Source organism: Scyliorhinus torazame, chromosome 2, assembly GCF_047496885.1.
Source record: "Scyliorhinus torazame isolate Kashiwa2021f chromosome 2, sScyTor2.1, whole genome shotgun sequence".
Taxonomy (NCBI): Eukaryota; Metazoa; Chordata; class Chondrichthyes; order Carcharhiniformes; family Scyliorhinidae; genus Scyliorhinus; species Scyliorhinus torazame.
This window is the reverse complement of record NC_092708.1, coordinates 355,580,474-355,595,188: the sequence shown is the minus strand read 5'-3', so window position 1 is coordinate 355,595,188 and position 14,715 is coordinate 355,580,474. Positions and strand designations below refer to the sequence as shown.

At 45.5% G+C, this 14,715-nt stretch overlaps 1 protein-coding gene across 2 annotated transcripts in view; it reads right to left on the bottom strand.

The window, feature by feature from the left end:
• The window catches only part of mnat1 (MNAT1 component of CDK activating kinase), a 238,372-nt gene that overhangs the window by 148,108 nt on the left and 75,549 nt on the right, over nucleotides 1-14,715 (bottom strand). For both annotated transcript variants that reach the window (XM_072491853.1, XM_072491861.1), the window contains exons 5-6: nucleotides 11,533-11,673; nucleotides 7,965-8,090 (exon numbers count right to left, since the gene is read on the bottom strand). In XM_072491853.1, coding sequence (XP_072347954.1) covers nucleotides 7,965-8,090; nucleotides 11,533-11,673 — 267 coding nt within the window. The remainder of the gene's footprint in view (nucleotides 1-7,964; nucleotides 8,091-11,532; nucleotides 11,674-14,715) is intronic.

Genomic DNA, 14,715 nt, shown 5'->3' with positions numbered 1-14,715 from the left:
TAAAGATGCATGGCATTAAGGGGAAAGTAGTAGCATGGATAGAGGATTGGTTAATTAATAGAAAGCAAAGAGTGGGGATTAATGGGTGTTTCTCTGGTTGGCAATCAGTAGCTAGTGGTGTCCCTCAGGGATCAGTGTTGGGCCTACAACTGTTCACAGTTTACATAGATGATTTGGAGTTGGGGACCAAGGGCAATGTGTCCAAGTTTGCAGACGACACTAAGATAAGTGGTAAAGCAAAAAGTGCAAAGGATACTGGAAGTCTGCAGAGGGATTTGGATAGGCTAAGTGAATGGGCTAGGGTCTGGCAGATGGAATACAATGTTGACAAATGTGAGGTTATCCATTTTGGTAGGAACAACAGCAAAAGGGATCATTATTTAAATGATAAAATATTAAAACATGCTGCTGTGCAGAGAGACCTGGGTGTGCTAGTGCATGAGTCGCAAAAAGTTGGTTTACAGGTGCAACAGGTGATTAAGAAGGCAAATGGAATTTTGTCCTTCATTGTTAGAGGGATGGAGTTTAAGACTAAGGAGGTTCTGCTGCAATTGTATAAGGTGTTAGTGAGGCCACACCTGGAATATTGTGTTCAGTTTTGGTCTCCTTACTTGAGAAAGGACGTACTGGCACTGGAGGGTGTGCAGAGGAGATTCACTAGGTTAATCCCAGAGCTGAAGGGGTTGGATTACGAGGAGAGGTTGAGTAGACTGGGACTGTACTCGTTGGAATTTAGAAGGATGAGGGGGGATCTTATAGAAACATATAAGATTATGAAGGGAATAGATAGGATAGATGCGGGCAGGTTGTTTCCACTGGCGGGTGAAAGCAGAACTAGGGGGCATAGCCTCAAAATAAGGGGAAGTAGATTTAGGACTGAGTTTAGGAGGAACTTCTTCACCCAAAGGGTTTTGAATCTATGGAATTCCTTGCCCAGTGAAGCAGTAGAGGCTCCTTCATTAAATGTTTTTAAGATAAAGATAGATAGTTTTTTGAAGAATAAAGGGATTAAGGGTTATGGTGTTCGGGCCGGAAAGTCGAGCTGAGTCCACAAAAGATCAGCCATGATCTCATTGAATGGTGGAGCAGGCTCGAGGGGCCAGGTGGCCTACTCCTGCTCCTATTCTTATGTTCTTATGAAGGGAAGGTGCAAGTTATAGCTCCTAACTACAAAGGAGAAGACAGTTGGTCTGGCCACATATGGACTGAAACTCTGAGTCAGTCAGACTCTGAGACCTTGGTGAGTGAGAGAGAGAGAGAGAGAGAGAGAGAGGAAAGAACACAGAACAAATGGAATTTTGAGATTTAAAAATCAAGGAGTCACCAAAGTAGAAATGACTTCTACCCTCGAGGTCAAGTATACTCAAAATATTGAATGCAGGGATTTTCAAAAGGACACTGGAGAACTCATCCTCACGTGGTAGGGAGAAGGGAGCCTGGCAAAACACATGAAGTGATTTGGACTTGAATTGACCTGCTGTAACATATAAACGTGATGTGGGGTTGTGATAATTGGTTGATAGAGAAGGTATTGTTTCTGTAGTTTAGTATATTAGCTGCCTAAGTAACATTTAATCTATGTTCTTTTTAGTGTCTTTGCTCCAGAAAGTGTCTTAAAAAATAAAATCATGTTGTGCAATGCTTTCCATGAGGGGTCACAGGGTGATAGATGCACAAAATGGAAAAATGTCAGATTGGTGCAATCGAGGTGCTATATGAACTTGAAGTTGAGATTGAGTCAAAATTGAGCACGCTTTAGTGTACACACATTTGTCCGAGGACTGGAGAATACTGAAACTCCGTTTGGTCCAATGTTTTCCTCCCTCGTCTGTTGAGTATAAAAATTGTGACCAGAAACAATTCCATTATGAATCAGAAGCTAGGAAATCAAAAATCAACAACCCTCTTTATAATTATGTATCTTTGTCCAATGCCTCAGCAGCTTCTATTGACATGTTAGAGAACTAGTTTCAACAGTGCTTTCTTCAATCAAAATTGACCAAGTGATTTTAGTACAACAGTAGCAATTTATTTAACGGATATACTCAGTTGGTGTCAGTTCAAGAGCTTTAGAAGAATACAAGCTATTTAACACAATCAGGAACCATAACATGCTATACCTGGAATAAGAACAATTGTTACTAATAATAACTAGTACTGTAATATATGAATCTTTAATGGTTGCAGATACATTATTGTTCCAAAATAAAAGATTATTTTTGGAAAACACAAATACAAATTGTTTGCAGAATCTAAATCAACTTGAATGTTCAGCATTAACATTTCACTAGTTAGTAAATTTATAATCGAAAATTCAGCTCCAGAATTTCACGGGTAGCAATTCAAGTGTTTGCACCAGAATCACGTGCTGCTGATGTCCTGCAACATTGGACTGGATTCTCCGTTTGGGAGACGATGTTCTCCCACCCGAACTGAATCGCATGCTTCTCGTGTTCCTGCTGAGAGTGCTGCTCAGTCAAAATTCAGATGATGCAAATGGGCCAGCACTCTGCCCACATGAATTGCAAGTGACTCTCGGCCCCACTGACGTCTGATTCACTGGGGCCAGGATTCGGGTTACAGTGCCTGACAAGTTGCGCTGCTTATATACGCTCCACTCACCACACACTCCCATTCCATCCAAGAAGATGGTTGCACGGAGACCTGCCCCCAATTCCAGGAGTCCGAAGTTGACCGACTGCTTGATGCCATCGAGAAACCCTGTTCCCCATGGTGGGGGTGGAGACTCAAGCCCGGCCTACTGAACAGCGACTGGGAAGAGGTGGCAGAGGCGGTCAGTGCTGCCAGCATCACCAGGAGGACCGGCACACAATGCCACAAGAATATGAATGATTCCTGAGTGCAGCTTGGGTGAGTCACCATCTCGGTGCCCCTGGCATCATACCCAACCCTCATTCTTCACATCACTCCCCAATCCCCTAGAGGCCAACAATACCCCTCCCTTACAACCCACCCTCCACAAAACCCAACACATGTATTGTTCTCTTTGGCAAAGAGCCTTGCCACCACATGCAACCATCTGCAGACCCACCCATAGAACTCGCTTCCCAGTGTCTCACTGGGCCCTTTCTGTGCCCCCAAAGATAAAGTGGGCCATTATAGGCGCAAGCAGGAGGGGGCATCCCAGACATTCGAGTCAACACCCCAGCTGAGAGGGCCATGCAACTCACGGAGGAGGCCGAAGAGAGTACAATGGCAGCGATGGAGGCTGGCATCTGCCAAACATGTGAGAGCCCAAAGCAACACTGATGTCCCTATAGCAAGTGAAGTCATCCCTCTCCCAGAGACCAGTCTGTCCCAGGATATCACCCTATGTCTTTTGTCATGCAGGATCACCATCAAACAGTCTGGGTCGCTGCCCCCCAACCACATCCCCAGCACACCCCCGGAGCACCAGTTCAAGGAAGACAGCAACGTTTGAATACTGCTGTCACCTGCACCATCCTACATCGTATAGACTATCACCACGGTGGGAAATGTTAGTGATGAGGCTCTCGGATCACCTTCTGGTGAGCACCACACACATGCTGCAGAACATCAGGTGGAGACAGGGACTTCCGACAGGGACGGTCAGAGGGATGCCCAATCGCAGGAAACAACTGTCGTCCAGACAGGCATCACGCTTCTGGAGAAGTATGATCACTGGTGCAGAAGCAGGCGCAGAGGCAGAATCTATTGGGGGCCACATGATGATCCCACATGGTCCCACCCTTACCGATAAGTGGCAGGGCAAGGGGACAGCTGTGTGAGCCCATCTTGTATGACAGTACCCTAGTGAGCGAGCCCTAACCCCCCCATGAAAAGGGTTTTCCAGCATGCATGCAGGGATCACCCAGGCGGACAGTAGAATGTTATTCTAAAGGCTGGAGTCAGGATTTGTCAAACAATGAGGAGCACCAGAGCTCATTGGTCACCATCCTCCATCCCGTGGACGATTGTGCGGCCCGCTGTTCCACCTCAGGCTCAACTCCCAAATCCTGCTGAACATATCCTCATCCAACTCATCAGATGAGGTTGGCCGTTCTTCCTCCTCCTCCAGCATGTTGCCCCGCTACTGCGCAGATATCATAGAGTACGGAGCAGGCCACCACGATGCTCAAGACCCTTTGGGGGTTATATTGGAGTGCCCCACTAGAGCGGTCCAGGCATCAGGAGTGCATCTCGAGTAAGATGCACTTGTTGGACCGCTTGATAATGCTCCTGGTTGCTGCATGAGCGTTATAGTGGTTCTCCGCCTTGTCCTGGTGCCTCCACACAAACGACATTAGTCTTGGCCTCAGCGGGTAACCCTTGTCGCCCAATAGCAAACCCCTCACCTGGGAGAGCTGGGAACCGACACGTGTGCTAGGACGTATGCTTCATCCATGCTGCCTGGGTATCGGGTGCCAACGTGTTTGATGTGCAGCTGGTGGTCGCACACCAATGGCACATTCAGGGAGTGGAACCCCTTCCAATTGATGAAGGACATCCCCTGATGAGCCGGTGCTCGGAGGGAGACATATGATCACCCCCTGGGCCTGGGGCATGCTAGCGATACAGCAAATCCTGCTGTCTAGGCATCTTGTTGGGTCTGCTCCAGGTTGAAGGTGATGTATGTAGTTGCCCAGGTGCTTAGGGCATCTGGAACAGTGTGGATGCACCCGTATGCGGACATTTGCGATATCCCACACAGGTTCCCACTTGAGCCCTGGAATGAGCCAAAGGCATAAATGTTCACGGCGACTGTCACCTTGACAGCCACTGGGAACGGGTATTCTCCTCCAAACCCCGTGGTGCCAGGTGCACCACCATCTGGCATAGGTAGTGCACGGTCTTCCTGGTGAGTAGAGTCATCGGCAGCAACAGAGTCCGGCAGTTCCTCGAAGGACAGGTGCCGACAGTATACACGTGTCCTGATGCGGCGACTCCTTTGCACCTCCTCTTCGGCCTGTTGGACGGCCGTAACTTAAGCTTAACTGGCTGGTCCCTACTCCTCTGGGCCAGGCCCTTCTTGTGGTGGGTCCTCACTGGGCTAGCCCCGCCACTCTAGCCTCTGTGCATTCGCAACAGCAGCAGCCAGGTAGATAGCAAGCATATTTGGCTGTTGGCTGTATTCCGATATCCATGTCTCTGCAGGGATAGCGAGGAGAGACAGAGAATGTTAGCAAGATCAGGATTCCCTTGACTGAAGCCACCAGGTTGCATGATCACCCAGAGTTGCACTGCTGCATTACCCTCAACATGTCTGTCCCTGTCAACAGGGTGCCGCAATTGGTATCAGCGATGGGCTCCATAGGCTTTGTCCTGTTTCTCCCAGTGGAGTCTGCCATGGATCTCCTCACTGGGTGGGCCATGTGTTATCCCACCAGCAGGGTGGCAACTGGTTATGTGGTGGAGATGAACAACGTGTGCTGCCAGTCACTTCCATGCTCAGAAGCTTGTGTGCAGGCAGGTCCTAAAGATGGTGGTGAGCAAGGGATGTGGGTGTTTGCTGGGGGCCTGGTGTTACACACAGGTTGTGACAGAGAGCTGGTCAGGTTTCCTGGCTGGGAGAAGGGTGGATGGGAGCAGGGGTGCAATGGACAGGCAGTGCTTGGAGACATCTCATGATCCTGAGGGTGGGCTGGCTCAAGTGTCACAGATGAGGCTTTTACTCAGAGGGGCTGTGTGTTGGGGAGAGTCCCAACAGCCATGGAGTATGTGCCCATTGTCTGAGGTGAGCTCTGCTAATCCCCTGCTTCCTCTGCTGTGGGGCTGCATTTCTGAGGAGTGCCAACACCTGGTGGGCCAGCGACTGAGCACAGCCACACCCATACCATTGATGATATTTTTAGGGTATGAGGGTTTCCAGAGGGGCAGGTTGGGTAGGTTCCCACATGACCAGAAGCTCTCTGAGCATATACAGAATACAGTGAGCATTGTGAACAGTCAGGAGCCTGCAAGTTGCAGCTAAGGGGTGGTTTTAAATGAGATACTGCAGCAATGGGGGTCTGAGCCAGGCCACCCCATCCCAATCCAGAGGGGGGCACCCAGAGTGCACGGACCTGCTACCAAGTCCGTCCCCACTACTCCCTGCAGTTCAGGCAGACACCCAGTTCCCTGGAAGGCAGAAAGGTTGAGAGAGTTTTCTTACCTTCTTGCCCCCCTTAACAGCCATGGCACCCGGGCCCTGCTCGTAAAAACTTATACCAATTCACACCCGTGTAACTCCCCCCTGACAGGGTGGAGCAATGCGGAGTGGAGCATCCAGTGTCTAACCCGTCAGTTGTAGGCAAATCGATGCAAATCTTGGATTTGTCAAGGGCTGCAGGTGCAGGGCGTGAACTTCAATGCTGCCCCCAGTGGGGGATCGGAACATCGTCTCGGAATCGCCGCTGGCGCCAATCCCATTATTTGCTCCACACAATATTCTCCGGCCAATCGAGAATCTTGTTGTAAGGTTGGGCAGTGGAGAAGCCCCCTCTATTCACTCCCATCAGAGTTTGTAAGCTCAATGAGAAAATACCTCATCTGCATGGAGACAGCAGGCAGAGGAATCACTTTGTGTTTCTTTGGTGTACTCTGACTTAAGAAAAAGAGCTGGTCCACACCATAATTTTTTTTTTAATTATCCTCCTTGGGGGTTCTAGGTCCCATTCCAGGCTTAGACTTCGCCAGTGAGACTTAATTCTCTCATGGTGCACCAGCAGCAATAAAACACCAGGTTCTGACTGAGGCTCAGTAACAGAAAGTCCTGGTCACCGTAAACCTGAACGTTGCCTTCGAAGGAACGGTCATGAGTTCCTCCCATTACTAAGCAACATGGAAATTCCAAGAAACAGTGGATATCCATTGCACTGAGTATACTCTGTTTCCATGGGATTCTACTGGCCTCCTACAGAAGTTTTGGCCAGTAGAATCCTTATGACATTTCTGGACTTTCATGTTTTCAAAAGGTTGAGCATCCGACAATCAAAATGCAAAATTGCAAGAGAATAAGGATTACCTTGCAATAACTTCATCAGTGAAGACATTTCACACTTCAGGTTATCAAACAGTCTCCAAGATGCACATATAACAATGCAAACCACAGCCATTCAAAAAGGCAGATCACCAACTTCTCAAAGGCTATTAGGGATGGATAATAAATGCTGGTCTTGCCAGAAATGCCCATACCCCATGAACAAATACTTTTTTAAAATTATAATATCAAATATGCCACCTTTGTTGGGATAGGAATCATGTGATTTTCCAAAGCTATGTTGGGCAAAAGGCCATCTTCCCCTCCACTAAGAGGGGAATATTAAATATAATAACTACATAACTGTAAACGCTGTTTCATAAGTACCAGTAAAGGTGGTTAGGAAGGGAGGGGATGCTGCCTTCATCGGAGGAGGAAAAACCTGAATACTAAATAATGCTTTCCTCCTTATTCAATAGCCTCAAATTTACTGCAAAAGTTTGATACTTAGTAATCAAGAAGGTAACAGTGATTCCCTCAGTGTGGAGACAATATACTTGCTACGTTTTACTGAAGGCTATATTTGTCTTTCTTGGTCTTTACATTACCGATGGAAACGTGACAATATTTATAATTAAAACTGCTAGGAGCGGCAGTGTAACATTGAAGCAACTATACCACTAAGCAACATAGTGCAGCAACATAGGTTTCTATGCATGATTCCCTGATATTCACGCAAGGCTATGTGGAAGGGCAAAGGGAATAATCCAAAGCAAAGTTAAAGACTATGCTTTACTCCTTACTCAACTAATTCAAATGCTGTGCACAGATCAGGTTTCCACTGATGCAATATTTTACTTTTGAAGTATAACATTAATTCTATCCAGATGTGCATTCAGTACTTGCAAAGCAGAAAATTAAGACAAGTTAACATTCACAAAGCAATGCCTATCCAACATACTGAAAAGGTATTTTGACTGTATGCAGTTCCATAATATCATATGCAAAGTGCGTAACTTCTTACCATTCTGATGCCAGTTGAGAATGTGATGGATTTGACTTGCCGCTGTGTTTCCAACTGTGTTTCCAGTTGCGCAGCCCGGTCCTTATGTTGAGCCAAAAGCATGCTTGCGGGCAGCTGGGAACTTTCCTACCAGACACATTAATGACAGATTAGGGCTTTCGACAAAGGGAAAGAAAACTCCCCCTTTTTCCCTATGTTGAGGCATAAGAACATGGGAAGGATTCCTAACATACCGTATCCAGTTATTGGGTTACTAAACCCAATAATTATAATTAAGAATATTTTTATTCTTCATAAATTGTGTTCAAAATTCTACTTTTCTCCCCTTGATCCATGTCCATTTAAGTTATGGTCCTCAAATCCACTTACAAGTAATTCCTACCTGCACCCACCTCCCCGCACCACTTTCCTGGTTATTAGCCTTTCCAATCATTCCTCATAGTTCTTCCTCTGACAGTAGGGATCACGCTCATTGCTGTCTTAAGCAGAGCTTCCATGGGTCTAGATAGCTTGTTGTTGCCATTGCAAACAAAAACATATGCAGTACTCCATTTCAGCCTTAACAAAGTACTATATAAATTTAATTGATTTTGCAACATAACCCAATCTTCTGTTCACTGTATGCTGTACACAAAACAATTGAAATCAAATGAAAATGAAAATCGCTTATTGTCACAAGTAGGCTTCAAACGAAGTTACTGTGAAAAGCCCCTAGTCGCCACATTCCGGCGCCTGTTCGGGGAGGCTGGTACTGGAATGGAACCGTGCTGCTGGCCTGCCTTGGTCTGCTTTCAAAGCTAGCGATTTAGCCCAGTGTGCTAAATCAGCCCCCAACCCCCAACTTCACTGCAATGAAAAAATGGTAAAGGTGGTTTCTGGTGGCTGTGGGCATATGCATATGCAGTTAAACACATCAGAAAATACCATGCTCAATCCAGGACTAGTGCTGATTGGACTCAATCAGTGCAGATGTTTGGGCACTACAAATACCTCACTGCTCACAGACCAAATAGAAAAAATAAACATTCATGACTCCCACTCCTGATTGCTGTCCAGTAACCTATGCTGGCCATCGTAGAAAAAGACCAGGCTAATCATCCAATTCTAAACTGCACTGATTATGCTTTTTGGATTGTGGGTTCACAATAAAAATTTACATTCTTAAAAGTACATATATGGATGCCAGGTGAAAACAGTATTATTGTTGTCTAACTTACTTTGCTATTGTTCATTTGCATGATAACTTATTAAAAATTTTAAGAAATATTTTGCTACATTCTCTGCTGTTCACTCTCCCTATTTTAGGGTGCTGGATTCCTGTATCCAGATCATTTATGTAGGTGCAACATTCCTGCAGCTTTTAGTTTAATTTGATGTCTTTCATGTGGAACTTTGTCAAAAACCTTCCGAAACCCTGAATAAACTGCATCATAAGTGCTACTTCATACCACATTTATAAAATCCAGAAAGGATTAAGGATGTTCATTAGGCAACATGGTCCCCTTCCAAATCAACACTGGTTGTTTAAAATTGTTCAGCAACCTACCTCTTATAGTAGATTCCATTACTTTACAAGTGTTAATGAGCTGTTCGTTGCCTGGGCCAAATCTGGTGTTTTATTGAAATACAGAGGCTGTATTAAACTTATCCAGCAAATAGCAATTTTGCCTTAAGGACCAGGACCCACCACTTTTCTTCCTCGCCTCCTTCGCCATCCTAGAATATGTACCTTCAGCATTCAAAGATTTTGAACATCTGGCATTTTTTTTTCCTCTTAAACTCCACCAATCTATCAAGCATCTTTACACCGATTACAAAATTCTCTTGGGCCTATTACAATATTTGACAATAAATCATCTCTACTATGGGTTTTCAGAAAATATTTTATATATATTCACTGTTGCATTATTTAATTGTTTCCATTTTACTGTTATTTTGAATTCTAATATTGTCATGAAACCCAAACCTAGAAAGCACAGAGTTTTTATATTGTGCAGACCAGGAGTGGCTATTTTGACCTTTTATTAGGCGCAGCGTGTTTGTGCACAAGGATATGGCGCGAAAGCCTGGGTCAGGCGACTGGCTGCAGAGCACCATCAAGAAGTGCCCCAGGCAGGGGACAAAGGAGAGGACAGGGAGAGGCCCCAATCCAGGTTAGTTAAACTGAGAGGAGCAGAGACAAAAAAAGCCTCCAAATGGGGAAGAAGCCCTATGAAGTGGGCCATCGCTCACGTCATCCGGGTTGGAGCGACATTTGGAGACAATTCTCAGGTTAAATCTTTGAAGGTAAAGACTGGAATCCCGCATGAGAGTGATAGATTTTCAGTGAGATTGATTGACTCACTCTGTTACAGATATCTGGGTAGGTTGTTGAGAAATACATGGACTCTGTCTTGGTCCCATCTGCCAACTGTTATGGAGTGTGGTGTGTTCAACCACAGATGGCTTGTTAATTCACATGTACTTCATATCAACCCTGAATGTTAAAGTATAAGATAGATATTGTAAATTGTTTCATCTTTCTGACCTTGTGTTGTCAAGCTTATTTTAGTTTGTTCAAAATCCGTAGAATCTTGTGGCTTTATTCACTGAGCAAGTGCCTTGAATCTCAATATTTGTCTACTTTAAACAAAACGTCATTGCTCCCGAACCGGATATTATCCACAACTTCGGGGTCTGACCAAGGATCATAACAGCGTGCTCTATTCTATTCCTATCACAGTCCTGGAACAGCTTTTTGGTATTGTACTTAATAAAATTAGCTATAGCCATCGCTAGCATCGTCTGTGCTTTTTAAGGATCTCTCCTAACTTGTTCCATCAAATTCTTATGCTCCCAGAATTCACCTCCCGTTCTCCCTGTAGGCATCAGCAAAATTGCTTTTCCTGATCCCAGCTTCAACAACATGCCTCTTCAGAAACTCAACCCACATTACACCAATGATTCATTCCCCCAAGCAAGCCTCTGTAGTTAGTTTAGTGGTAAATTTAAAGGAATTGTGTGGTGATCAATGCATATTAGTAACTGGGTTGGGATTGCACAGAATTATTTTACTTTCAGCACTCGAAGACAGGAGGTAAAACAGCAGTCTGAGCTTCTTTCAAAGCAAAGTCCCAGAGATGAAAGACCAGTGTGCAACCTGTTGAGTCTTCCTTGGCACGATTAAGCAAATTTGTGAAGTAATTTAGGACAATGGCACTTGAAATTTATCCGTGGTAATGTAAGCAGAATTATTAACAGTAGGGCAGCACGGTGGCTCAGTGGTTAGCACTGCTGCCTCACGGCGCCGAAGTCCCAGGTTCGATCCCGGCTCTGGGTCACTGTACATGTGGAGTTTGCACATTCTCCCAGTTTTTGCGTGGGTTTCGCCCCCACAACCCAAAGATGTGCAGGGTAGGTGGATTGGCCACGCTAAATTGCCCCTTAATTGGAAAAAAATGAATTGGATACTTTAAATCTATTTTAAAAAAGAATTATTAACAGTAAAATAATTAGCTCACTGCAACCTCCAATATTAAAGCATGAAGTATGGTTTTCCAAGAGATTTAGGTTTCAGATCCACACCTACCAGGTCATCAATGAGGGCCTGTTTATTCTTCTTTTTTGCCAACTGCTGCATTTGTTCTTCCTTCAGCAGAAGCATTCGTCTTTGATCACTCTCCTGCCGTTCAAATTCTAAAGCCTCTTCTAAATCATCCTGCTCCCGGGACTAAAATGGAAAGAAAGAATATTTGCTGCAACATATAGGTTTGATTTAACTGAAGTCTACTGTATGAATAATTCAAATTAAATATATTATCTAAATCCTTAGCCACAGCAGTCTAATATTTCCAAAAGTAATGCAACAGACTTTAAACAGATGGTCACATCACAGAATATCAACTTTAATGAGTATTTGCATTCAGCCACCCTCGGTGGGAAAGTTTCACCGATCATCAGCAAGAGAAGTACATGGAGCAATAACAAGGTACCAATGTCCTGACAAAACACGGGGTTACGGGGATAATTCTCATGCTTAGAAGGACGCTCTTTATTGACTCGTGATAGTGCTGAAGTCATAAATGCTGTTAATTCAAAGAAATAATTATGATTGAAGACAGCTGAAGTAACCAAGAGAAAATTAGCCGTGTACCAATCACTTCTAGCAAGTTTCTGTCCCGCCAACAATGCTGAAACCACTCTCATCAAAGTCACAACGTGATTCTGTGTGACTGTGATGCACTATCCATTCTCTAGTTGTGTGGCCTTCAAACACTGATAACCTTCTAGTATCATTTATTCAAAATCTCCTATGGGCTCTCAAGTTCCACTTTATAACTCCAAAAAACTGTTGCCTGTATCCTAACCCCCATAAAACCCCATTCACTGATTACACACATCAATGTGACCTCCACTAGCTCCTTACTGTCAACAAATCATCAGCTTCAGATATTACATGGCCCTCTTTCGTTTGCAATGTCTTCTAGCAATATTTCCCTGAAAACATACTGCTCTCTCTCTCTCAACTCTGGTCCACTATCAGTTATTAAGAGCCTCAGCCAACTTATCCTCACATTCGCTCTCTCCTGTCCATTATCATCTTCCATCTGTTGTCAACTTCAAAAGCTGACATAAAATTATCTTCCAAGTGCATTTCTGGTTGCTATCCTTAACCTGTGCCTACAGGAGTCCAAGATCTTGCTACTTTAAGGGTGCTAGATAAAGGCAAGCTGTCATTGAAAGTAATTTCTATTAACATTAGGTTATCATATTTAATCATGTTAGGATCATCTGTACTCTCCCCGCCAAGGAAACCGGGAGAGTATCCCACCTCTAAGTTCCCTCTCACCCCCTTCCCTAAACTACCCAAGTTCAATTTGTGCAGCAGGGCCCAATCATGAGCCACCTAAATTCCTAGATATCTAAATTTAGTCTTGGTCAGCTTGAATGGTAGCACTCCCAAATCTGCTCCCCTACTCAAACCGGAACTTGCTCACATTTAGTTTGTACCCTAAGCAGGATCCAAACTTCCTCAACAGTTCCATTATCTTCCCCAACAGGTCATCCACATAAGGGACACCCTGTATTACATCCCCCCTCTCGCAGTACCTCTGCACTCATTCGACGACCTAAGTGTGATGGCCAAGGATTCAATTGCTAGCATGAACAACAACAGGGACAACTGGCATCCTGTCTCTTGTCCCTGTACAGTCGGAAATTCCCAGAACTCACCGCATTAGTCCGGATACTCGCCGTTGGTACTACAGCCTCATAACAGCCTCAACCTGGAAATAAATATTGGCACTAATCCACACTGTCCCAGAACCTCCACTCCACCCGATCGAAAGCTTTCTCTACATCCATAGAGATGATTAATTCAGCACCTTCCCCCTAGGTGGGGACTTGGCCACGTTCAAGAGTTGCCTGATATTGGCCGACAACTGGCGCCCCTTAACAAACCCAGTATGGTCCTTGGAGACCACCTCCAGCAAACAACCCTCCAGATGCTTTGCCAAAACCTTAGCAAACGCCTCTGCATTGATATTCAGTGAGGTAATAGGCCTATAAGCCCCATATTCCACCGGATCCTTGTCCTTCTTCGGGTTCAGGGAGATCAATGCCTGTGCCAACATGGCCAGCATCTTCCCCCCTTGAACATCCCGACTAAATGTGGTGCCAGTGATGCTGCAAACTGCGTATATAATTCCACGGGAAACCATTTAGCCCCAGTACCTTCCTTGATTGTATGGAACTGATAAACCTTCTCCTGCCCCAACGACACCTCCAACACATGTCCCATCACCCTTTCCACCAGCGGGAATGCCAGCTGTCTAAAAACTGCTCCATCTCCAAGCCCCCCTCCGGGGGCTCAAACCTAAACAGACGCTGGTAAAATGCTTCAAATGCCCCATTAATTATGTCCAGAGCCATCACCAGAACCGCCCCCCTCGGCCTTAACCTGGGCTATCTCTCGTGCCTGTCTCCTCAGCTGGTGAGCCAACAGATGACTCGCCTTCTCCCCATGCTCATAAACGCTCCCTGTGAGCGACACAGTTGGTTCACCGTCTTCCTGTGCGACACCAAATCAAGTTACATCTGTAACCTCTTTCTCGCTGCTAACTGCTCTTTTGTCGGGCCATGGAATACTGCCAGTCCACCCTCCCAACAGTGTCCCTGGGGCCTTATATGAGATTGCCTCCGCTCTGATCACCGCCTTCAGCGCTTCCCAGAGGGCAAGACTTTTCCATTCTGGTTGGACTCTTACATAATTCCCTATGTCCGAGGCTACCTTCTCACAGAACACCTCTCCCACCTGGACCGCCATGTCTAACCTCCATGGGGGGGCGATGGGCTTGACTTGTCTCCAGCCTCAGATCCGCATAATGTGGTGCATGATCCGATATTCTTATCGCAGTGTACTTAGCCCCTACTACCCGAGGAGTATCGATTTCCCTACCACAAGAAAAGTTATTCGGGAGTATACCCAATACATGTGGGAGAAGGAGGAAAACTCCCCTCTCTTGGATGACTAAACTTCCAAGGGTCCACCCCCACTCCCCCCAATCTGCTCCATAAACACTGCTGACTCTTTCACCATTACCGAAGTTACAAAGGACTTGGGGCTCGATCTGTCCATCCTTGGGTCCAATACACAGTTGAAGTCATTCCCCATGATCAACTGATTGGGGATGGTCGCCAATACCCTCTTAATAAAAACTGCGTCCCAATTTGGAGCGTGTATGTTGATTAAAATTACCGGCGTCCCAGCTCA